A 25,672-nucleotide genomic window follows, 5' to 3' on the forward strand; every position below is an offset into this window, starting at 1 on the left:
ACACCTGGGGATGGTTTCTCTCTTTACAAAGCTCGGTGGCTGTATTTTTACCTATGGTGAGCTCCTACACCCAGGACAGCTCTCTGGGCTGGAGCAGATTGTGCTTTAGGTTCAAGACATCATTTGTTTTGTGTGGAAATGGGGACAAGGAGGAATTCACCTCCTTTCACCATCAGGGTGAGGGAACTGTTTGTTGCCAGCTGCAGTTCCAACCAGCCTGCCCCTCATCATTAGAGGTGTCTGACTTGGCACTTAGCTTAGGTAAGGTAGAAACCTGCTCTTTTTGGTTTTCCCCCCACCCCCCCCACCCCGGACCCAAACTGAGTCCACCTCCCTTTTCTGTTACCAAATATACACCCGGCAATCAAAATGATTCATGGCACTTTAACAGACAGAGAAATACAGCCCCTTCCTTCACAGCAGGGTCCTTTCTTCACTCCTGATGGCCATTCTTCCACCTAATCACTTGTTTTCCTCCCATTTTCTGAAAGAGCTCTCTTGGAAAAAAAACAATGCTGGCCGTGTAAGACATCATTGTGAATATCAATGAAGGTGGTTTTTTCTTTTCCTTCTGCTCCCAGTTCCTCCTCTGGGCAAAAAGTAAATAGAGTCAGCTGTAGCTGACACAGAATCTGATGAGGGAGGCACATTAGTTTTGTCTGCCTGTTGGGGACTGCTTGTATAGCAGACCTCAGATCCAGAGCCAACCTTCCCCAGCTCTGTCTGGGACAGGATCTGGGTCAGCATCTGATTTTTTTTTCCCCCCCCCCCCCTCTTCTGGTGTTCATGCTCAAATATCCTACCTATTTATTTATTTATTAACTGGAATGTCACAATGAGGCTCTTCTTAAACTTCTTTTATTTAAAGCCAGTCTTTAAATCAGTATAATTTGTTTCAGGGAAGCCTAAAAGCAAATTTTCGAGCACAGAAGTCACTGAAGCAACCTTAAATTAATCTGGATCTTATTTTGATGGATATGTGTGAATTTGTAGCTACTAATTAGTCTGCTCTAGTGGTTGCCTAGGGACCAGTGAACAGGATTTTGTTGCATTCAGTAGAGGAGACTGTCCCCAGCAAGCAATATGTGCATATAAATATTTGCTGGGTCAAAGGTGCTAATTTTTACAAAGCTAAAGAAAATTTCACTCTGAATTGAATTGGAACAGTCTACAGTGTGTCAGTACAAAAGGCTTAAAGGCTGCTAAAACCAGTGCTTTGGGGGTCTGTTTTTGGTGTTGATTTTGTGTTTGGGTGTTTTTGTGTGTGTGTGTGTCTTTTTTTTCTCTCTTCTCTTCTCTTCTCTTCTCTTCTCTTCTCTTCTCTTCTCTTTCTCTTCTCTTCTCTTCTCTTCTCTTCTCTTCTCTTCTCTTCTCTCTCTTCTCTTCTCTTCTCTTCTCTTCTCTTCTCTTCTCTTCTCTTCTCTTCTCTTCTCTTCTCTTCCCCTCTCCCTCTCCCTCTCCCCTCTCCCTCTCCCTCTCCCTCTCCCTCTCCCTCTCCCTCTCCCTCTCCCTCTCCTCTCCCTCTCCCTCTCCCTCTCCCTCTCCCTCTCCCTCTCCCTCTCCCTCTCCCTCTCCCTCTCCCTCTCCCTCTCCCTCTCCCTCTCCCTCTCCCTCTCCCTCTCCCCTCTCCCTCTCCCTCTCCCTCTCCCTCTCCCTCTCCCTCCTCTTCTTCCCTCTCCCTCCTCTTCTTCCTCTCCCTCCTCTTCTTCCTCTCCCTCCTCTTCTTCCTCTCCCTTCTCTTCTTCCTCTCCTCTCTTCTTCCTCTCCTCTTCCTCTCCTCTCCTCTTTCTTCTTTTCTCTTCTTTTCCCCTTCTGTTTTCATGCCTTCCTGGCAACCATCAGTGGTAGGTTAAAATCAAGGGCTCTTTCACAAGATTTCAGGGGCTGAGTTGGCCTGAGCCCATTCCTGGGGTCAGTAGGTGTCTGGGCTCTGTGCTGCAGCGTGAGAAGGTAATACCTTGAGTGGGAGGACAGAATGTCCTCTGCCAGACCCAGCAGCTCTTTCCCATGCTGTGATGCACAGTGCAAATGTGTGGTCAGGAACACTTGGAAGATGTGCTGGCACAAGAAGCATTCCTCTGCTGTCTGTTCATCCACAAGGCCAGAAAATTAAGGAAGCTGGAGCCCTGGAGCAGGCTGCCCAGGGAGATTGTGGAGTCTCCTGCTCTGGAGAGATTCCAAACCCACCTGGACATTGTGATCCTGGGCAACCTCCTATGCATGACCTTGCTTTAGCAGAAGGGTTGGACTAAATGATCCCTAGAGGTCCCTTCCAACTCCCACCATGGTGGGACTCTGTGAAAATGCTGAGCTGGGGCAACACCATGCTACTGAATTAATAGTATCTAAATAGGTAAATAACATCATTAAATTTAATTTGCTTGACATCAGCAAACACTGCCGTGTTACCTGGACAGCAGGAATCTGTTTGACTTTTTGACTTGGCGTGGGGAGTATCCAAAGAAAAATATCTCTTAGGCTGTGGGCTGTGAGGAGCATCCCTTTGCCCTGGATTGTGCCCATCCATCCTGCTCAGCTGCTTGTGACAGGTGAGATCCTGGAGACAGAGATAAATTACTAACGAAGTGCTCAGATGGGCTGGATTTTACTCACACATCTCTTCTGATCTTGCATCAATAAGGATAATTAACTTCTATTGATCTGAATTCTCAGGAAGAGAGCATCATACAAGCTGCTGAATTAATCTCTGAGGGAAGTACTGCCATCCATAGAGAGAAATTTGATCCAAAGGGTACAAGGTTAACTTGCCATGCTGCTGTTCATGTAGCTAAACCCAGACACTGGAATTAATTCTAAATAAGACACTCCTGTGGCCACATTTGACAAATAAATCTCTCTTAGGATCTAAAGCATTATTGATTGTAGGCAGATCAGTCGGAGGCAGCATGATGACACGTGGGCACTGGGAGAATGGAGTGTCTTCAGATATGCTCCTGAAACAGACACAGCCAAAGCTTGGAAGTACCCAGTGGGTGACTAAAAATCAGGCTCCATGGGGGCTCTGGTATCACCCAGTGGTGCCTCTCAAACTCTGCATAACTGTGTGTGTGGGCTGAGGCTGTGAGTCAGAGCTGATCCGTCCCCATCCACCCTGCTATGGAGATGCAAGAAAACCATGGACTTTCATCCCGGGAAAGATGAGATGGGATAAGGAAGCGACCTAGTTTTGCCTGACTATTTTTATCCTGAGTACAACCTCCTGCTCATCCCTACTTGACTCCAGCAGTGGGAATTTCCAGTGCCAGAAGTCATATCTGGAATTAGAAGAATTCAGGATGCAGCAGAGGCTAACATCTAGACTTCAGGAGAAAAACATGGCTTTTAAGAGGCTTTCTGCCTTACTGTGGAAAGTCATTCGTACACTCAGCACTCAGCTTTTAAACTTTCACAACTCTGACCACAGAGATTTCCAAAACTTTATTTAATAGTGAGGAGAAGTGGCTCAGCCCCTGAGCTGCCCTCAGCTGAATGGCTGCAGCTCCCAGGGCAATTATCACTGGAGCGGAGGATACAGGCTGTTGTGTCTTTTCCTTTCCATGCCCTCACAAAGAACATGCTTATTCAGCCTTTTAACAGAATGGCTATTTCTACTTATTCAGCTTTTGCCATGTTCCTCATTATTTATGGATCCTTTTTTTTTTCCCCTCTCTCTTTTCCTTCCCCCCCTCCACCCCCCCCTTCCCCTCTTGAATTGCTTTTCTTTGAGATTCTGGTTAAAATTCATGTGGTTTCAGCATTACCATGTTTTCCACTGAAGCCTTATCTGTTACCAGTGTCTGCTTTTTTAATGTCTTCCCCCACACACACCTTTTTTTGTATTAAATAGATTTATGGGACACTAGGCTTTTCACAATCTCTTCCCCTTTTTAGTGGCAGCAGCTCAAAATACGCTCTGATTATCAAGAGAATCCAAAGCATCTGTCTTTTGAGATGAGGCAGGCTGTAGCAGGAAATCTTTATTCTTCAGACTGGGGAAGATTTGGATGTTTCCCACTTTGAAAGTGGTATCTGAATGCAGCCTGCTCTCACTTGGGATGAGGGAGACTCTGCCACTGCAGGCTCTTTGGGGCCAAAAGTGTCTTTCCATTCCGTGTTTGCACAGCCTCTGGCATGGTGTGCCACAGGTGTGCCACCTTATAAGGCTTGCAATCAATATTTAACAAGAAAGCTGCGGAGAACAGGATGTGAAAACCACCATCTCCACATGGGCACAGCGTGGTTGTCCAGGCTGGTACCTGTCCTGCCCTGGCGAGCTCCTGCTCACCAAGCAGTAACCAGGTGTGGGGTGTGGTCCTGGCTGCAGTCCTGGTTATCCTCTCAGGAGGATTTCTTCTTCCCTATGTCCTGCTCCCATGTTCATATCGTCCTGTGGCTGATGGCTTAGGAAAACCCAAACCTGTTCCCAGTGGTGCCAGGATACTTGACCTTCTTCTTGAGCACTCTTATGTCCCTTCTCCACTGATTTTTCACTTAGTGATGACATGTTTAAATGATTGTTTTGATACTTTGGGGCTCATTGGCCCAGAGATATTTTAGGATTGCTCCTGTGTTTTTAATTCACATTCTGCCTTAATCCAAACCAGCTTTCAATGGTGGACAACCCTCGTGCTCCTCTGAGGTGAAGATGTTTGCAAACAGGAGCAGAACATAAGGACAACACATTCCAAACACATTTGGTACACAAGGACATCACTGCCTTTGAAACCGCCTCTGATAGCACTTGGGAGGCTGCTGAGACACAGTGTGCCTGTGTCAGCCAGCCTGTACCCCAGCCTTCTGTCAGATGAGCAGAGACCTGTGCAACATCAGGCAGAAGATGCTTGAGTGCTCACCAAATGTATGAGTTTGGTTTTGAAGCTCCCTGGCAAGGAGAGAGACATTGCTGAACAGATCATCCCCTGGAAGAGGCAAGCACTTGCCCCCACATGCTGGGACTGAAGTGGCTGTCCCTAGCGCCCAGCTTATCTGGAGGAGAAGGGAAGAGGTATTTATCTCTGCCTACACACAAGTGCAGACAATCAGCATTTTTGTTGTAATGTGCCACATTTCCTTGCATTATCTCTGGATCAACATGTTTTGTTGTTCCATTGTGCCCTTATTCTGTCGCAACTTAGCTTTTGTAAATCCGCTGCAGTACCAAGGTTTGTGTGGCTCAGCTCTCCAAGCAGGCTGCATTGCTCTGTAGGAGCAGAACAGATGGGTTTATTATAGGTGGAGCTGATGGTTACACCTATGCCTGAGACAATTGCTCAATACTTTCCACTGTAAACCCCCATTTTAATTACTTTTAATGCTGCAAAACTTTTCCCAGCAAGGCAAATTTTCCCATGCCATCTCCTTTAAAAGCTAACTGTTCTCTCCCTTCTTTGCCAGCACAGGAGGGAGACAAATATAGAGCTAGATTCTTTTCCCTGTTCACTTTTGGGGGGCTTGTGATTTAAGATTGCTAGAGAAACCCCTGGTTTTGTAATTAAAACAGTAACCTAGGTTTTGCTAAACATGGGCTTTTAGTTCAATTTCCCACCAAATGCCTGGGCAAAGGATTTATGTTTCAGGCTCAGAAGGCAAATGGAAAAGCCACATACGGTCACTATTACCTTGGTCATCTCACCAGTGAATTTCTCTTCTCATTATCCTCCCAGAGAACTCTGCCAGATCAGCCACTTACTTATGACAATGACCTGTTTAAATAATTGAAACTGATGCTTACTTTCTGTTTGTGGGCCTTTGCTCTAAGAGCTGCAGTAGGAATATTTCTGGGCTTAGTGTTGAGCCTGTAACATTGAGCAATACAACAATGGGCTCAGTGAAAACAAAAATTACCTTCCTGGGAAAATCAGAAAAATCTTCTAAGCAGATTTAATTTACATTACTCTATCCTCCCAAAGATTTGTTTCCCCTAAAGATGAGTCCAACAGCTGCGTTGTGACTTCACCTGGGTGAATGCAGGGGTGAAACAATATGTAGGTATAGCAGGACTGGGTCCAGAGTGACTGACAGACATCCTGGTCTTGAAGCCATAGTGATTCTGTGTGTGTGTGATCCTCAGAGTCAGCTGTGCCCACCCCAAACACTCCTGGGTCCCAATGTGTGTGAGAAATTCTCAGAGGAGATTTCATTTAAAACCTCACATTCATGCCAAGAGCAAGGAGCATTATCACTGTTAACTTGTGTCTTGTGTATTGTCAGCATATGGCTGGTGGCCAGGAGCTGTCAGCTCATTTAGGGGTGAGTAATACTCCAGAATCAACAGCCAGTATGCCAGGTGATGTGCTCAGGGAGGGCAGGAGGGAGCCATGCAGCAAAGGAGTGGTTCCTATTTTCACTGCTGCACCTCTAAGGACATGTTACACAAGGGCAGGTGGAGGAATGAATCCCAGCATGGTGTGGGTCTCTGTTGCCATTCCTACCTCTGACTACCACCCTTCCTGGCAAGGTGCCTACAGGTGATTATGTTCATGGTGTTATGTCTGTGGCTTGCCTCTGCACTGCAGCAGGAGCCCTTGTATGGTAGCCAAATACTGGTTACCTCCTGGAGATGCAGCCACCCCACCAGACAGGTCCACTACTGCCTGGCTTGTCTCCTCTCCCACAGCTGAGGTGTTCTGGTGGCTGAGCTCTGGTGTAGCAACAATTTCCCCCATCAGTGTTGTAGCCATTTGTATCCACCTCTGATGAATAAGTTATGGAATCATGGAATAGCTTGAGTTAGAAATGACCTTCAAAAGTCATCTAGTCCAATCTTCCTGCAGTGAGTAGGGACATCCTCCACCAGATCAGGTTTCTCAGAGCCTTGTTGAGCCGGACCTTGAATACCTCCAGGGACAGGGTCTCAACTCCCTTGTTGGGCAAGCTGTTTGAGTGTTCTGCCACCCTTGTGGTGCAGAACTTGTTCCTAACCTTGAATCTAAATCTCCTCTAATTTCAAACTTTCATCCCATCACTACAGGCCTTTGTAAACAGTCCCTCTGCAGCCTTCTTGTAGGCTCCCTTCAGGTAGTGGAAGGCTGCTATTAGGTCTCCCCAGTGCCTTCTCTTCCCCAGGCTGAACAACCCTAGCCCCCTGTCATGGCTGCCCTCTGGACCTGCTCCATCAGGTCCATGTCCTTCCTGTGTTGAGGGCTCCAAACCTGGATGCAGTACTCCAGGTGAGGTCCCACCTCAGGTGAGGGGGCTTGCGGTTCTTGCTATGTGTAGCCTGGCTTTGGGAAAACAAAAGACCCTGTCCACTGATCACTGCTGCTCTGCCAAACTGCTGTGGGATGATTTGGCTCCAGAGCCTGATCTTGGAGGCTGGTCTCTGCTATCTGTGCTACAGAATGAATCTGCTAATTCCTATATTTGGTTTGCATTGAGAAGGGCATCAGCAGTAGAAGCCCATTTTGAAGATAAATATTTCTGTGACTCATCTCCCTCCTTCACTCCCTACCATTCCTTCCTCAGGCTCCAGCTTGCTCCAGCTTGTCATTCCCAAGTGTTTTTTGTTCACTCTGGTGCCAGGTATTCTTGACATCTGTACGAATTCCTGCTCAAGAGGACAAAAAGTCTCCTTCAGCAATGAAATACTTTGTCTTAGTGATATGAGACATAATTCATCCAGAGTGATCTGTTTCTAGCTCCTCAGGATGGATGCTTATTATCCCTGTGGCTGATCTCCTGAAGCACCTCACTCCATGGATGTCTGTTTTGGGATATAGCTTTTTCACTTGTTTGTTTGGGTTTTGGTGGTGTAGTTGTTTCCCCTTTTAAAGTCCTGGTTGCTGAGTCCAATGAGATTTCACTTGATTCTTAATTTTCAGGGATGGAAGAAGAGAGGGAGGGAGACATTTTGGTGGAAAAGAGTTTCAACTCTGATTACAGATGAAGTCCAAGTGTATGCAAAGGAGAACCCCCTGCAGACTCCAATATGAGACTAAGGTAAACAATAAGAGCAAAACAGGTGTTATCCAAGAGAAATTAACCAGTTTAAACTCATGACTCACAGTTTTGATCCTTGCATCAACCTCTACAAACAGTCCCAATTGCTCTAGCATGCTAGTAATTACTCTGAAGGGGATTATTATGAACTTGCCTCCAGTTACCCATTGTGCATGAACAAGTGCAAGTTTGGAACAAGAGAAAGAAAGGCACCTGCCAGCATCTCCCTTGGTAGGGAACAACTCTAACCTGTGAGCCACCAGCCCATTGCTTTATTGACCGTTTCTTTGGGATTTCCAGGTGTCCATTAACCTGCTGAGAGCAGCTAGACATGCAGCTGTGGGGGGATTTGGGGTTCTCAGAAGACACAGGCTGGCTAGCAGGGCATGGACCACATTGGAGCTCACGGAGATGAAGGAGTACCCTGAAAATCTGGACACGGAGTGTGTTTGAGCTCATGAGGATGAAACAATGCCCTGAAAACCTAAGTGTCACCCCATGGGTAACACGTGGCATGCCTCAGAGACACCTGTACTATTACAAAAATTACAAAATTGGTCAACGTCTTCTCCATGCAGAGTAAACTGTGACATACACAAGTCTCCAGGTCGTCCAGGACAGGTGTAAGAAACCCTATGGGTACTCATCAATGAAAATGAACAAGTTGAAAGCCTCCCACCTCGCAGTCAGGAGGACACTTTGTTTTACGGAGCTTATGGTGAGCCGAGCTCATGCTCCGCAGCCGGCTGACGGTACATGCGTCCTGCAAAGCCAAGCTAGTACGGGTGCAGTAGGACCGTACCCTTTCGAGCAGCTTGGGTCGGACGTCGGACCCCGGACCATCCCCTCCCGGCCGCGCCAGGTGAGGCCACCCCACAGCGGGGCCGCGCTCATCTGCATAGCCCCGCCTTCCACGCCGCGCCATTGGCCAGCCGCCTCCCCAGCGGTGGTGCGGCCCGGACCGCTGAGGCTCGGCTTCTGATTAACATTCGCCCCACCTCCGGGAGAGTGGCCGGGGAAGCTGATTCGTCGCTTCGACGACAGCGGGGCGAGGTTTTCCGCTACGATTGGCGGACCGGCGCGTCCCTCCGTCGCTGCGAGGGCCGCACTTCCGCCTCGGTGTCAGCCGTGCCGGGTGGGGGGGGGTGTGTTGCCGTGGGGCCGTCGTGGGAGCGTGGTGTCAGGTAATGCCGTCGGGCCGGACCTTGGGTGCGCCACCTCGTTCTGCCCTCCCTCTGCTCCCTTCCGCGCTGGACCGCTCTCCTCTTGGGGCTTGGCTCGGCTCACCCCCACCTGCCGCCGCGCGCCCCCACTGAGGGAAGGGCGGCAGCGCCTCCCCCAGCCCCGCCCGGGCCTGGCGCGGCCCAGCCCGGTGCGAGGGTCCGCTCCTTGGCGGGCCGCTGTGGGCTTTTCTCAGCGCCGCGGAGCGTCCTGTCAGCCTGGCTGAGGGAGGGGACGGGAGCGCCCCGGCCGAGCGCTGGCGGTCAGCGGGCCGGGGGAGTACGGTTACCTTGATGCTGCGCTCCCTTCCCCGGCGGACGCGGGATCCTTGACCCGCGCGCTTGTTTTCTCAGTGTGCCGCAAGCCGTGGGCCTGTGCGGCTGAGTCAGTGGCGTGCTGGGTTGAAATGGTGTTTACCTGCCATGTACCAGCGGACTTCGGGGGCCCTCAGCTGCGGGCGGGGTGGCAGAACCGCGTTCTGAACCGTGGGACTGCTCCGCAGGCAGGGAGGTAGCGGGGGCTGAAGGACGTTGCTGTGTAGAGCGCGGGTTGCAGCTCGGTGGAGCGCTGTCGGTTCTAGCGCAGGGACGTTTCTAGTTTTATTTTGTTTCCTGACGGCTTTTGGAGCTGGATAGTTTAGCAAAGGAGGCTGCAACACCCAGTTCGCAAGATGAATGCACTGAGCTCAGCTTCAGCGTGGTGCAGGAGCCCCAAGGGGCCTTTCAGACCACAGTTGGAGCACAATGAGCAGTTTGGATTTATTTGGGTTTGGCATATTTTTCTTTATTTTCTCCTTCAGTTACCCTCTCTTACAGAGCTCCTGAAAGGGAGGCAAGCAAGATGGGGAAAAATAGCAGGAAAATAGGCTTTTGTAAAAATAACATACCACCAGAACTTCTGCATGGTAACAAAGGTATAAGTTCTGTTGGTGTTTATTTAATATGGATATTGACTACGTTTGTGCTGTGCTCTGTGTGTGTGTTTGGATTCAGGGCTCTTTTAGGAAGGAGTTTGTTGCTCTGCAACACTTCTAGGCTAGAATTTGAGCTGTGGGTTTGAAATCGTCTTGGGTTTTACATCTGCCTTAGCCTTGTGTTTCTCCTACGAAGTATCTGCCAAAGTATGTTGAATGCAAACAGATACTGCTTCGATTTACTGTGAATTTTCTCAATTAAAATATAAAGTCCTTTGCTTAAGGTTTCAAAAAGGCAGACTAGAGAGAAGAGGCAGATCTGCAACATGGATTAGTGTTTCTGTCACGCTCCTTTCATAGTGTTTCCTTTTTTAAAGCTTATGCATGCAAGAAAAATTTGCTTCATTCCAACTTAAGCTGCCAAAGTTCGGTAACTCCACGTTCCACTGGGGGCAAAAACACATGTCACCTTAACAAACTTTTTACCACTATGCTCTGGGACTTCTAAAACCTCAGGGCAATTTCTGGAAGCAGTGACTTGGGTAACTTCCAAACATAAAGCACTGTGCTGTGGGATGGAAGTAGGAGAACTGGCTGAACTAGCATAGAAACAAGAAATTCCAAGCAGTGAATTCCCCCTGGGCTTTCAGTTGCTGTAAACATGGCTTTTCTTGGAATAGTTGTCAAGTTATACAGATGTTTGACCACATGACAGAAAGTCACGATCTAGGATAAGATCAAGAATGATTTTTGATGTTGCTTTCCTGAACCAACAGCACCTCGTCATGAACTTGTAACTTCAGGGAGTGGTGCTTGAAAGGAAACACTGAGACACCTGATCTCCAGGAATAAATATGCCATTTTCCTCCAAAGCCAGCTCTCCAGCTAGACCAACATAATCTTAGAAACACAAGAGAGAGGTTCAAGATGGAAAATACTGATTAGACAACAAAGTGGATGCTTGAAGACAAGATAGGTTAAAGGGTTTGGCTGATGCAGTACTGAAAAGCAGTGCTTCGCTGCTGTTACTTCTTTGCTAACACCCACACAAATTGATTTGGTAACTGATGATGGGAGGGTGATTTTCACTCCTGCATGGCTGCTTTAAATCAGTTTTCAAACAGTTCCTGCTTTCAATGATACGTACTTGCTTAGGCTGACAGGTCTTATGATTGAAACTGGTATTTCTCTCAGACTTTCTTGTTGTGAATTGTACTGTGTGAACTTCACACATGCTGACCTAGAACAAAGGTGGAAAGCTCAGCTTTCTGTTGGCTTTGGCTGGAAAACGTCGGGCTTTTGTGCTTTGATAAGGTTATATTTTTAAACCTCTGTTTGTAGTGCCAGTCAGATGAGTTTTGCTGCTGTTTGAAAGCCAGACTCTCATGCAAGTGTGCTGAATTTTTAAGCAGGTAATTCATTAGCTTTGGTGTTTGAAGTAACTTGTCCTTGAACAAGGCAATGTTGCATCATGCTACTTGATAACTCGAACTTCCGTTTGCCAGCTGCTGTTTTCTCTTAGTCTTTCACTCAGCATCAGTTTTGTCTCTTGAGTCACGGAAGACAGGAGAACTGTCTGCATTTGACACCAATATGGTATTTTAAACATGCTTTAGTGCCCCTTCTCTGTGAAACAGCTGAAATGTTTTGCTTCTCTTATTTTTTTGGAAGAAAGGTGAGCAAATCAATATGCTTTCAATATGGAGAGCTCAAGATTTGGAATGTTTTTGCTGAGTTTGAATATGTGACTGATCACAGGAGCATCTTCACCTTGCTGGATGGTTTGAGAAGCGAGAGCAGTGAACTCGTTGGTCACCTTGTATCTGCAGCTTGGGAAGATATGGGACTTTGATATGTTTCCTGTTGCCAAAAAGATACAGGTTGTGTGCTGTATCAGTTCCTTTATATTTTGTACTAGTTCCTGGAACAGACCACTATGGAACTGAGATCTAAAGAATACAGTATCTCAGTCCTTGCAATCTGAATCATTACCATGCAGAAGAATGTATGATGATGTCATCATTTACTTTGTCTTCTTGAAGGCTTGTAATAGCAAGATGCATGAGAACAGTAAGCAATTAGAATATGTCAAATGTGGCTCACCATTGCTTGCAGTTGTACTCTTCAAAAGTTTATCCTTGATTCAGTGCACAAAGAGAATGTCTTCATTTTCAGGATCAATAAGTTTCAAGAATAGGCTGAGCTTACTTAAACTTGTTTTGATTTTTGTTATGTTTGTTGGGTTTTTTTTTTCAGACATACTGTTACAGTTGGTAATTAATTTCCTGGTCTAGACAGATCCTTTAGATTAGTAAATTTTATTATGCACATAATTTAATGAGACAGATATTTAGTGAATTATAGCAGCCCTCCATTCAGAAAATGCAGGAGGCTGGTCAGCCTTGTCCTCCTGTGATTGTTCATGAATCTGGTGAGAGTGTGCACAAAAGGTGGATTGTGCCTGCAGCTGCAGCAATAACATCTGGACCTTTTAACCTCGGCCCTCATGGTTTTATATGCCAACACTTCGACTGTGTGTTGCTCTGTTGGACACACAACGTCTGTGCTTGGCGTGAGGTTGAGTGGAAGCCTTCATCTGTGGCATTCCTGTTTGAGTTCAGTCCTTTTGCTGTGCTGTTTAAGGCTCTAGATGAGATAAGAGTTGTGGCTGTTGGGATGCTGTGAACCTCTGAGGTGTTACAAAGACGTTTGCATGCTTGGGAGCTTTGTCAAGTGCTGTGTTTTTATGAATGGATAACCTCACTACGTTTTTACTAGCATTGTTTTACTCTTCTGAGCCAAGTTGTTTTTAGGGCTGCCCAGAATATCTGTTAATGTGTCTCACTGGGTTTTGATTGCAGTGATAATTCAAGAGTAATGAAGATATGGAAGGCTTGAAGATGTGTTTAAATTCTGAGGTATCTGTGATTCGTGCCAGTCACTTCAGACCTAAGCTGGTCTGGCCTGAGGTGGCAGAGGCCAATGTGGACTATTTCCTACAATGTGTCTGTGATCAAATGAGAGCAAGAATGCTTTTAATAATGCTCAATGATAAAACTTGTGTGTTGTGAGGCTATGAAGAACTGGGCTCAGCAGCCTGTTTAGAAAGGTCCATTTAGCAGTGTTTTTGTTTACTGGACTGAGTGAGAACTTCATGAGAAGAACAGAGCTTCTCCCCCTTTGTGTGTTCCTGATGGGTTTTGCTCGATGTCAGTGACACTGTCAAATGACTGTCTCATAGTGAAACGAAAATGCTGCCTATCTTTGGAGATGCAAATAAGCTTCATTTACATGGTGTTACTTTGCCTTAGACGTAGTTCTAAGTGCTGTGCAACTGTTTTCTTCTCCGTGTTACCAAGCAGATAGTTAGGTGGATTCTTTATTAAAGCTGAACTGTAAACAGAGGTACTTGTTTTGAGAAGTCAAAGTTTCTTTGTTTTAATCTCTTGACAACACAAATGTAGTAACAGCCTCATACTGCTATCTATTAGGGTTCTACTATAAATGTAGCTTTAAAGGAAATCCAACTAGAGCAGAAACTCTGACTTGTTAAAGCTGTTGTAAATTTGTGGTAGCAGCTTAAAACTCTTCAACAAATAGTCTGCTAGCTGTGTGCATGAACTCCTGCTGCAGAATTTGCATGAGAGGCTTTGTTGTAAGCAGAAAAATGTGGGGTTTTATGCTGTGGGGCTTTGCACACAGTTGGCTGTTGCCCTGCTTTATTTACAGTATGATTGCTGTCACATTGAAGAGTCTCCATGAAAAGAATTTGTAAGATACCTTGTACAAAACAAATGTATAGTTACACCTGCCTGGAGAGAATGGCTACACAGACACAGCTTAAAAATTGCCTTTGAGTAAGAAGATCTATAAACTGTTGTTGTTTGTACTGTTCTAGGGGTTTTATCCATGATATATGCTGTAATTGTCTTCACATTCATAAACTTCAGTGATCAGTTTGTAGGTGTGGTTGCATTATGATGTGGAATACTCAAACATACTTAATTTTGCCTTCAAAGCCAGATTTAGTTCAAAGAGAAGCGTTCATAAATGATTAATTACATCTCTACTGTTGTTTGTATCCAAAGCCACTGTGCTTAGAGTTATTGATTATTTCCCACCTCCTCTCTTACAAATAAGACAAAACAAATCCTCAGGAAACTTCCAAGACATAACCAGCTTGACAATACAGTATTGAATTATTGATTTATTGTTTTTAACAGTGTGGCTGGAAACGAGCTGGGTGGAGTCACTGTCCCTGGAGGTGTTCAAGAGGGGGATTGGATGTGGCACTTGGTGCCATGGTTTAGTAGTCATGAGGTCTTGGGTGACAGGTTGGACTTGATGATCTTGCAGCTCTTTTCCAACCTTATTGATTCTATGATCAGTCATGATGAAGCCTAGCATTATGCATCCCGGCAGTGAAACAGAATTTTGTCATCTTTTACAGTTGTGGGCAGCAAACTAGTTTCCAAGGGAAGGCTACAAAGTCCAAGGAATGCTGTACCAGATGCTCTCAGGTGGAAAAGTGTCTCAGATACTGATGTAGAGTTAAAAAAAGGAGAATGTTCCCAGAATTCAGTGAGCACTTCAGTGAAGTTTCATGTATGAGAAAATAGTAGTCTGCTGGAATCAAATTTCCTTGGTAATTTTGTTTGTTTGGTAGTCTCATGAGCCAGAATCCTGGGCTGTAGAATTAGACTTTTTGGCTGATGTGAAACTGGGGATAACCATTGGTTCTATAGATAATGGAGCACTGCACTGTGAAGGTATTTTCTGTCCAGTTTCATCTGATAGTGTTGTGCTGGGACAATACTTAGTGTGTGGGACAATTATTGTGGTTTGTTTGATGCACAAGTTTTAGTACCTGAACTGAGTTGCAAACCGGACTTGTATACTGTGATACTAACATTTCAGCTGGCTCAAATTCTTCTGATCTGTCACCAAAAATCTGTATTCCTGAGAGAACACAATGGGAGTCTCTCTGCCATAAATGTTTGGCTCATGTTCAATGCTAAATGTTCAGGTGTTCAATTTGCTGCCATTGGTGTTCAATTTGCTGCCATTGTTGTTTTAAGTGCTTTTAAAGTGAGTTCAGCTAAACTACCAGCTTAGGATGCTTTGCTGCTTTGGTTCTGTTACGGCTGAGCCTGGCAGGCAGCTGAGACCCCATACAGCTCCCCACTCTCTGGGATGTGGGGGAGAATTGGTAAGGCAAAAGTGACCAAACTTGGGGACAGAGGCAGAGACATTTCAATAAGTCAAGGCAGGAAAAAAATGCCAAATAGAAATAAACCCAAGCAAGACAAAAAAGCAATCATGAGCTAACCATCAGCCAGTCCTAAAGCAATGTCAGCACCTGCTTAAAGTCCCCTCCAGTGTTATTGCCAACTGTGAAGGTATGGGGCAGGAAATATCGCTTTGGTCAGCTGTCCTAGCTGTGTTGCCTCCAAGAAGCTTGTGCCCCCCACTCTACTCATCATGGGCAAGAGTGAGAAAGGGAGAAAGCACCATACAGGCTGCTAGAAAGGAAATTAACCCATCCCAGTGGGACCTGGTACATGCACGCCACTGTCCCCAGGGCATCTAATAGCTCCCAGCTACATTAATGTCTGTAACAGTGATTGCTGCTATCCTCAAAGAAATGGAACAGTGACAGTGGGCCAGGCATTCAGCTGATCCTTTTCTCTCAACCTCTCTGCACTGTAGCAGGCTTGAGAAGGAAGTTACCCTTCTCTTCCCGTGGATGCAGAGTGGGTTTCATCTTGCCAAAACACCTTGGTGGAAGATGCTATTACATTGAATCTTTGGGGTAGGAAACAAATCTAACTTGCTAAATAAAACCCTCTTCTGGATGCTGTCACCTGTGTAGCTGTTCTCTGATTGGAGAGATTTTAAGTGCGCAATAATTATAGCAAGTGTCTAAATTGCCTCCTTGGGTAATTTTTATAGATGTTTTAGATCCACTGTTGTCAGTAACCTAATTTCATGAGTCAATTAAGATTCATCCTTGCTGGAGCTTTCATTCAGAGATGAAACACTGCAGTTTGATGCTTTCAGGAGATGGCTATGAAGCAAAAATACATGAATATTTATCTTCTAGTTCAAGCTATTTATTTCTAGCCCTTGAAGTACTACAGCTATGTTTTATTTTGGCTGGCAACTCCACAGAGAAGGTGGGGTTGGCTTTTATTGCACCAGTCATGCTGCAGACAGTTGGGTTTTCTTCTTCTCTTTTTTTTTTTCCCCCTTCATTTATTATTTTTAGTGTTCATATGAAGGGTGTGTGTATTTGATCTCTGCTGGCTCTTTTGGAGTCTCTTTCTGGAGAGAAGGTTCGTCCTGAACCCAGGATATCAACCTAATGAAGATGAAATGTTGCTCTTTATTAATATATGCTGTTAAGTGGATTAAACAGGGCATGGAATGACTTTTTTTTGTTGTTATTGATGCTATTTATGTTAAAAATGAGCCCTTCTGACTTAAGTAAAGCAAAGCCCTGGAAATGGAGTGTCTCTTCAGAGTTTGTGGCATTGCCCCCATCTTTTCCTCCCCCTGCAATATATGTGCAGTCTTTTTGTTGTGAGACTTGACAAAAGGTTTTCTTCTTTTTGAGGGAGGCCTGTAGTGATTCTCTTTCCTCCTTTATTTTGGTTTTTTCTTTCCTTGCTTGCAAGTATTCTCTTTCCAAGGCAGCAAACTTGATTTGTTTTAAAATGTGCTGTGGAAGTGCACATCCAACAAACTCTTGCTAGGCATGTGAAAAAGCTGATGAATGTGCTAGTTCAGTCATTCTTTGGTGGCACTGTAATTCCAGAGTGTGGAATTCCTAATACCCTACCTGCTCACACTGTGTTTATTTGCACAGAAACATAGAGGCATTTCAATTGGAAAAGACTTAAGATCATTGAGTCCAACCATTCTCTAACTCTGTCAAGTCAGGTGATAAATCATGTCCCTCAACACCCCAACTCTGCATCTTTTAAACTCCTGCAGGGCTGTGGATTCAACCACTTCCCTGGGGAGCCCGTTCCAGGGTTTGAGAGCCCTTTCAGTAAAGAATTTTCTTCTAATGTCCAACCCAAACCTCCCCTGGTGCAACTTCAGGCCATTTCCTCTTGTCTATCCCTTGTTAGCTGGGAAAAGAGACCCAACACCCACCTTGCCATAACCTCTTTTAAGGTGGTTGTAGACAGCAAGATCATCTCCTCTCAGCCTCCTTTTCTCCAGACTGAAGGACCACAGTTCCCTCAGCTGCTCCTCACAACATATTTTCCAGACCCTAAACCAGCTTCACTGCCTGGCTCTGAAGCCAGTCCAGCACCTTTTTTTATACTGAGTGCCCCAAAACTGAACACAGTACTCAAGAGGCGACTGCTTACCCTTTCTGGTTTTGGTTTTACTTAAACCCTCCTTGATCTCACAAGCAGATCCAGTGTTTGTGTTCTGAACGTGACTAAGTGTTTGATAGAGTCAGTCTCACAGAGCTAGAACATGTGCTTCAGGAGTGAAAACATGAGGATTTGTAGTGGTAGAAGAATGGTGTCAGCCAAGGGGTGGCTTCCCAGAATTGCTGCATGACACAAAATTTCTACTTCAGATCTGAAGGAGTAAGACACTGCAGCAGTGTCAGCTAGGCTTCAGAACTGTCTTGCTGAACTGCATTCCAGGCGAATGAGCCAGGCCAGCTGTAAATGCTTTCCTTTCTGTAGAAATGTAAATGTTTCTTTAAGGAGGAGCAGCTTTCGGTTAACCATCTGGGTCTTTGTCGGGCATTGACACACAACAAGCTGGTGCGGAGCGACTACTTCTGTTGAATTAACCAAGTCGTTGCAATTGCATGCTCAAACTCTTGCGGGCTGTTTCGAACAGGTACTAATGTTTGGGGCTCTTTAACTGGTGTGTAAGCTCTGAGGATCCAGGATCTTATGACAGACACAAGCTGTTCTTTTAGGTGTTTTTCTGTGGAGGAATAGAATTTGAGGAGCAAGCAGATGTGGTGACAGATTTGAAGGGATACTAACCTGTCCAGATAAATGGCATAGAAAATGTCAACTTTGGTTATTGATAGGACTGTAAGCAAATCAAATGATGTTGTGGACAGCCATACCAGGTCATCTGGCATGTAGCTGTGGAGAGTGCAGGTGCCAGGGAGCAGCCCAACAGGCAGCAGATCTCCACACCTTTGGGTTCAGAAAGAAGCAGTGAAGCTTGAGCCTCTCTTTGCAAGGAGTGCGTGCATCTCTTCCCATGTAGATGCTCACACATGTCACAGAATGTGTCAAGCAAATTAGATACTTTATAAAGTGATTTGTGAAGTCTTGCACTTCTGTTGCTCTGGTTTAAAAATCAGCTGGGAGGAAATGGTTTAAAATTGTTGGGAATTGTGCAAAGTTTGGGCTTGATCTTAATGATTTGAAGGGCTGGAGGACCCCTGCTATTCAGAAAGGATAAGAGAGTAGGGTTTTTCAGCCTTGAGAAGAGAAGGTTCCAGGGAGACCTTCTTGTGGCCTTTGAGTATTTGAAGGGGTCTATAAGAAAGATGGGATGAGACTAATGATTTAGCAGGACCTTTTCTAACAGGACAAGGGGTGATGGGTTTAACTGAAAGAGGCAGATCTAGGCTGGAGAGAAGGAAGAGATTTTTTTTACCCTGTGGATGATGAAACACTTATCCAAGTTGGCCATGGAGGTGGTAGATGCCCCACCCCTGGAACCATTCCAGGTCAGGTTGTCTGGGGCTCTGAGCAACCTGCTGTAGTTGCAGGTGTCCCTGCTGAATGCAGGGGACTGGACTAGATGACCTTGAAAGGTCCCTTCCAAGTTCTGTTGTACTGAACCCTCCGGTCTGCATGGAGTTAAGCTTTTGAAAGCAAAGCCTGTTACAGGAGGCAAGCTCACCTGGTACATGTCACTGTCAAGCTGCAGGTTCAACGTAGGGCTTGAAAGAACACTTTGACATTATTCATAACCTGCTGATGGACAGGTATGGTATGACTTTGTTCTTCCTCTGTCACGGGGCTGTTGCTGTCACTGAGGTGTGGGCGGCACGAACAGTTAGTTTGGCAGCGTCAGGGCTGCCATCATCACTGAGAGGAGCAGTTTTCTCCTGAGAGCCTCTGGGGATCTGTCTCAGTATGCACTGTGGCCATTGGTGTGCTGTGAGGTTAGGAACAGTCCTTTCTGTTCTCTCTGTCTGTGACAGATGTGCTTCTGGAAAGCAGGATGTCAGTTCTAGTCTTTCCCTCCTCTCTGTAGGACCTATTTCAGGGTGTGCTAAGGACATAGTGCAGCTATTTATTTGTGTTTCTGCAAGCTTCAATCCATTGCAAGCCCTTGTAAAAAGTCCCTCCCCAGCTTTCTTGTAGGTCCCTTCAGATATTGGAAGGCCACTATAAGGTCTTCCTGGAGCCTTCTCTTCTCAAGTCTGGACAGTTCTAAGTCTTGCAGCCTATCTCCATAGGGGAGGTGGTTCAGCCCTCTGAACCTTCCTTGGTTACTGATGTGGCAGTGCAACTGGGCTGCAATCACAGGCAAAAGCACCTTTCTAATTGTCTGTGCTTTGGAGTACTCAGGTCCAGCTCATTAGCACTGGCTCTGAAAGTGAAGCCCACCAAGAGAAAGAACTTCAACCTGTAAAGCAGCAAACCCTGGCTGCTGAAGCTGTATTCTCCACAACAAAAAAGAGTGAAGGCCTGTACAGAAACTGTTTGGTGGATTCCTAAGGACTACTCTGTATGGAAGAAAAAAAAAAAAGTATCTAAATGTACTTGATTTCTTCCATGCTGTAGGACTAAAAGATGTGACCATGATATGGTGGTTATGCTTTAGGAAAGATTTTCCATGATAGCAGATGGTCTTAAGCTCCTGAAGGACCTGGAGCTTAAGGGAGTGTTGCAGCCTTCCTTGAATGACAGGGTTAACTGCGGCTGCTGGTGTGTAAGTGAATTCTTTCAGGCTCTTCGTGGACATGAAGGAGGAAATACAGATATTACAAATGCTGAATATGAAGCAAACAGGATGTTTTTGTCTTCTGGCATTTCAGCCTGCTTGAAATCAACTTTTTGCTGTTGATTTTAGGAGAAGAAAAGGACTTAATCCTTACTGTTTGGCTCATGAAAGCTAAATGCTGTTACCATTCTGTGTTCCGTAGCTGCAAATTCACACTACTCTCTGCTAAATAAAATGAGTGTGAAAAGTGATAGTAGCACTGTTACTCTTAGTGTAACCCTGATGCAAAATACAGCACTTTGGCTTTTCAGAAGTGCTCCTAGCATCATAGGACAATTTACCACTTACTTAAAGTGACTTCAGTGAATATTTTGTTCAAGCAATAGTTACAAAGCTTGTATATAACTTACAGGGATCTGATTTTCAGGTAGCAGTGAGCTTAAGGTGTGGTGTGAACACCATCAGCAGAACACACAGTAACTGTGGCTTTCAGTTAAGTCTTTGGTTGTAGTTACTTAATTGGTAGTTGGGGTTTTATAGGAGACCTTCATTGCCTTTATACTGAAGCTGCCTGCAGTATGATGTAGTTCTACTTCACAGGTCCTTTTGTAATGCAGTTACTGTGTAGGAGAGGGGGAGAACAGAAACAGACGTTCAGCTGTGTGAACTTGTTTAAGGCTTTTAGTGGTGAAATCAATGATTACTTTTAAAACTGTCAGTTATGTTTCTTAGAGTCTTCCATACATGATTGTAGCACACGGGAGTAGCTGTTATGAAACATCATCGCTGGAGCTTTCCAGCTGCTGTGGAATGTGGCAGCGTTTGGATGGGGACCCCGAGGAAGTGTGCTCTTTGCATTTGAACTGAGTGGGGGTGGGGATCTAACTAGTTCTTCCTTTTTTTTCTTTCTTTCTTTTTTTTTTTTTTTCCCCCTTTTCTTCCCTTGTTATGTGTTGCAGATAAAAGGCTGTTTTCAGAGCAGAATGCCACCACATGAGCAGTGTGCAACACTGGGATAGTTCTGCTGCAGCAGCTTAAATAAAAAAGTAGAGGCCAACTAAACTTAAAAAAGGGAAGATTCAAGAAAACATGGAGAAAATGAGGGAATTGCAGTGCTGCTCACGAGAGGGATGTGTCTTATGCACAGACCAGGTTCTTTCTGGAAATACTGGTTGCTGCTTTTGCTAGAGAGATACAGTGCTTGGGAACAGAAACTATAAATGTTTTGCCATCTTCAAGGATGCAGCACCTCAGAGAGTTAAAGAGGCTCTCTAATGTAACTTCTTTTTGGCAAACTGGTGGAGTCATTCACAGTATCACAGTATCACTTAGGTTGGAAAGGACCTCGAGGATCATCGAGTCCAGTGTGGTGATAGTAGCTTCTGGGGTGAAGAGTTGTGCTGAGATGTGAGTTCCTGTTTTCTGTACCAGCAGTTTACCTTGGATTCCCTCCTTTAAAGGTTTGCATAGTTGCATCCTCAAGGACAGATTCTCCACAAAGATATGACATAGTTTGAGACCCCAGAAGAGGTGCTTCCAGCTATAGTGGAAAGTTTGAAGATGCTCTAAGACTGACAACAGCTTTGGTGTGAAGAAGCTTTTTACTTTTAAAGTTAAGGATTGGCTTCCTCTAGGTGAGATAACACAGGGCTAGGTATGCTGACTTGTACTTACAGTGCAGGTTTAGAACAATGTTATCAGTTCACGTGGTTGCCCAGACAGGTGGTGAAGTTTCTATCTCTGGAGACATTCAAAACTTGCCTGGACGTGTTCCTGTGTGACCTTTTCTAGGTGAACCTCCCTTGGCCAAGGGGGTTGGGCTTGATGATCTCCAGAGGTCCCTCCCAACCCCTACCACTCCGCGATTCTGTGGTTAGTTCACCCAGAAATCTGAGCTAGCTGCTGCTCTTGAGCCAGTTGTTAGTTAAGAGGTTGTTTCCCTTTCTTTGATTCGGAGACAGCATGGCTGCTGGTGCCCCGAACTGCCTGTATCTCTTGAAGTGAAGCTTCTGCTCCTTTTCCTTGTGCAAGCAGAGCACTTGCTGGTGGATTTGCACTGAGTCTGCAGAGCAACGTGTATCCAACCTATTAATGTTTGGAGCTGTTGCATCCTTGCTTAGGAGAATGTAGCAATTTGACAAAAGTAAGTCAGGAACTTGTTGCTGAGGAGCAAGTTGAAGAAGGTTAAAGGTCTGTGACCGGAGAACAGCGCAGGAAAAAGGGAAGGAAACGATGTCCAGCTGAGAGCAATTGCAACAGCAATGTGGCAACACTCAAGAGAAACAGCTGAATGAAGTGTTAGCTTTTTGGAGGCGAGGACTTGTAAATAAGAAATTGCTGAAGGTTTTGTGGAAGCTTAGACTCACCCTTACGCAGAGATTGATATGAAATCCTATAGTGCCAAGTAAACGGGGAGTTCCTAAAGGAAAAGTGACAAACGGAAACGCTTGCCGTTGACAGACAGAACACTTCCAAGGCAAGCTCTACATTCATTAACTCGGATGAGTTCCAAATAGGCTATTTTAGCTCCTCCTCCTGAATGGAGAATTGTAAGGACTGTCTGTGTGTGAAGCATTCAAATACCTTTTGCTCTGGCCAGTGAGTTAAAAAGACTTGAAACACGGGAATCGTATAGTTTTATTTGTTGCAGAGAGGAGGAAGAAATTGGCTTCAAACATGGCAAGCTCTTCTAGCAGGAGCAGAGTGTGCTTCTGGCTTTGTTTCTCTTAATTGGAATGGAATTGTGCAAGTTATAATTACTCTGGAAAAAGCACTGTCACAAAAGCAGTAGGATCTTCAGGGGTCACCAAAAATTGAGACTGACAGATTGGGGTTGTTTTGGAGGAGATATCGATAGCATTGCCATGCAGTTTGTCACTGTGTGCTTGGCTCCTCACTGGTACCTGCTGAACATTTGGAACATTTTACTCCTTAGAGTAAAACTGGGTGAAGCAAAAAATGTTTGTTACATTATTGCCAGCCATCTGGAAAAAATCTAATTTAGGCTATCCATAAAGCAGAGCTGGAATGCTTCATAAATCTGTAAGTTATTTGCAGTGTGCTTGGCTCTGCTGAGAAAAAGGTTGTTGTTTCTTTACACTCTCCCTCCAGAGGGGAAAATGTTCAGTTTTCTCTTGGAGTTCATAGCAGAAGCCTGACAAAGCTTCTCTAAAGGTCATTAGATACTGATTGCAGGATGTACAGCGAGGCTCCACATTTTTATGTACAGAGAGATTTTGAGATGTAAGGTTCACTTTCTTCTTCCCAACTTTCTTGGTTGAGGATGTGGTAAGCTTTATTCTTTTGCTGGAAAGGAGGTATTATTTTGCCAGCTGTCTTTCTCTTCCCTCGGTTCTCTGTTCCTTCAAACTGTACTTGCCTGAAATGTAACTTGCAGTATATGGGATATGTTTTACAGTAATGTATAAGAGGGATTTCTATAGAGAGGTGTGTGACATGCAGCAGCATCAGCTGTTCTTGTGGTAGGTAGTATTCTTCAGAATGACTTCGTCAAAGCAAGCTGTTTACTTAGAAATGCAAAAATCCATCTCTTACCATGGGAAGAAATAGGGAAATTGGTATTTGCCAAGTGTGCATATAGGAAATGTGCAAGTTGCTGATTCTGGTTCCCTCTCTTGTCAAACAGGTCGTTTAAAGCAGCCGGGTATTTGCAAGAGACTTCAGCAGCACACGGATATTTAATCTCCAAATCAAGTTCAAGGATGCATTAGAGGAAGCTGGACTGGCTGTACAGATTCCACACTGAAGGATGAATAGTGAAGAAGAGTTTTATGATGCCGTTACGGGTGAGTGATGGGCACAGTGCCAAGAGAACAACAACAACAACCCCCAAGAAGCTATAACCTGGACTGTGTATGGTGCTGTTAATAAAAAGTAAGCCCCTGTTGGTAAAACTTGTGGTGCTGTCTTCTGAAAAGAAGAAAGGAAGAATTACAAATCAGGTTCAGACTTGGAAATGAGGAGGTTTTACTACAGCTTAATGTTTTCTTTCATTGTAGCACTGTAAGGGTCCTTCAGTGGCCAAGTCTTGCTTTGTTTTCTGTAAAAGAGGTAATTTAATAGCAGCTTGAGAAGTAATAGAGGCCTTTTAAGACCCTTTGAAAGGTGGGATATCTTCTGTGGGTCATTTGTACTGTTGTTGTATTAACTTGTTTATTTTAATGGAGAAAACTTATCTTGAAGAATTGAAGTAGCAAATGTTTGTCCTAGGCAGAATCAAATGACTGTAAAAGTATGTCTTCAAGGTAGAGAGCCAAAAGTCTTTGCAATCCAATGGTGTGGGGTTTTTTTCTCTGTAAAAACAAACATGGATCACTTCACACTTGAGCAGTCTGTCAAATAGTACATTTCTTTGAACTAATAAGGATGAATGGTTATTTAGAGGAGCCTTACATGGGTTTAGTGGTAACTTAAAATACTTGAAGTATTTTAATAATAAAAAAAATCCTTTCAAGGATCTCAAGCAGTTTTAAAGCCTTCCACTTAAATGTTTCCTCAGAAATCCTATAATAGAGGTGAAATGAGAAGTGCTGGCAGTAGTGAGTGCAGAGTGCTTAATGTAGAATCATGGGAAGAAAAGAATGAATAATGAGGAGCATGAAAGCAGAAGGAATGAAAGTAGCATGGTAGAGACAATTGGGTGAGGTGGACATGGTCAGTTGGAAATTCATATGAGGAGCAAACTGAGAGGGGCAGGATGAAGCAGTGTGACTGACAGCAGGCTGTATAGGACTTGCCACAATTATGTCATGAAGAAGAGAAGGAAATGTGGATTGCATTCATGCTGCCTAGGAGTGGTAGTGGTAAAATCAAACTGTTGTACCATACAAATCTTGAAAAACACAATGGATTGTTCCTGTATGCCATTACTAACCTTTAATTTCAAGAGCTCAAGACACCATGATCAGAAATGAACTAGATTTCCTCCCCTCCCCCCCCTCCCCCCCAAAAAAAAAGGTGAACAGAAATGTGCCTCTGAGGTCTGCACTGTACAGCTTTGTCTCTTGCTGCAGAAATACACAGCCCTCAGCATTTGAACACTCTGGGTTTGTCCTCTTTCCTCTTCTTTTTCCCCTTTCCTCAGTCTCAAAAGATTTATTCTCCCTGCAAGTGCTCAAGGTGGTAATGACTCCTGAGCTATTGTGTGTGAGATGTTCTTGTACCTTGCAGTCTAGTCTGGCTTTGCTCAGAAGTGGGATGTTGTGCATCAGTTCCGTGAGTATTCCTTGTCCTGGCCTAATGTTATCCTTCCATAGAGAGGATTATGATGGCAGGAGAGAGGTTTCTAAGCAAAAGAAGATTCAGGGTCTTCATAGACTCTTAGCACAGGACTCTTCTAATGCAGGATGTTTAGTCTGCAGCAGCCACTCCAGGAATTAAATGAGGTTGAGCTTGGAGTGTGCCCCAGAAGCTCTTGGTTTAAGAGGAGCATTACATTTGTAGTAGTATATTTCATATTCTTTCTCCCTTGGAACTGTTTCTGGTGACAGGTGCTCAGTCTTTCTCCAGCTAGCTGCTTTAGAAGATGCTGACAATTTGATGGATTAGTTGCACAAACCTAGTGAAGTCTAGACTTAGTTCTTTATTGCTGTGTCTTACACAAGTATGATGCTAAGAACAACTGTAAAT

The 25,672-nt window shown here is 44.8% G+C and overlaps 1 protein-coding gene across 2 annotated transcripts in view; it reads left to right on the top strand.

Moving 5' to 3' along the window:
* The first annotated feature begins 9,020 nt into the window (after positions 1 to 9,020).
* The window catches only part of OSBPL2 (oxysterol binding protein like 2), a 43,001-nt gene continuing 26,349 nt past the window's right edge, over positions 9,021 to 25,672 (top strand). Inside the window, exons 1-2 of one of the 2 annotated variants that reach the window (XM_068150061.1) lie at positions 9,021 to 9,122; positions 23,670 to 23,829. In XM_068150061.1, the coding sequence (XP_068006162.1) occupies positions 23,793 to 23,829 (37 nt within the window). In that variant the 5' untranslated portion in view covers positions 9,021 to 9,122; positions 23,670 to 23,792. Of the gene's footprint in view, positions 9,123 to 23,043; positions 23,066 to 23,669; positions 23,830 to 25,672 lie in introns of those variants that run through there. The other variant, XM_068150062.1, reaches the window with a different exon arrangement.

Source organism: Melanerpes formicivorus, unplaced genomic scaffold (genome assembly GCF_026170545.1).
Source record: "Melanerpes formicivorus ecotype bairdi unplaced genomic scaffold, bMelFor1.0.p_v2 SCAF_19, whole genome shotgun sequence".
NCBI classification, from domain to species: domain Eukaryota; kingdom Metazoa; phylum Chordata; class Aves; order Piciformes; family Picidae; genus Melanerpes; species Melanerpes formicivorus.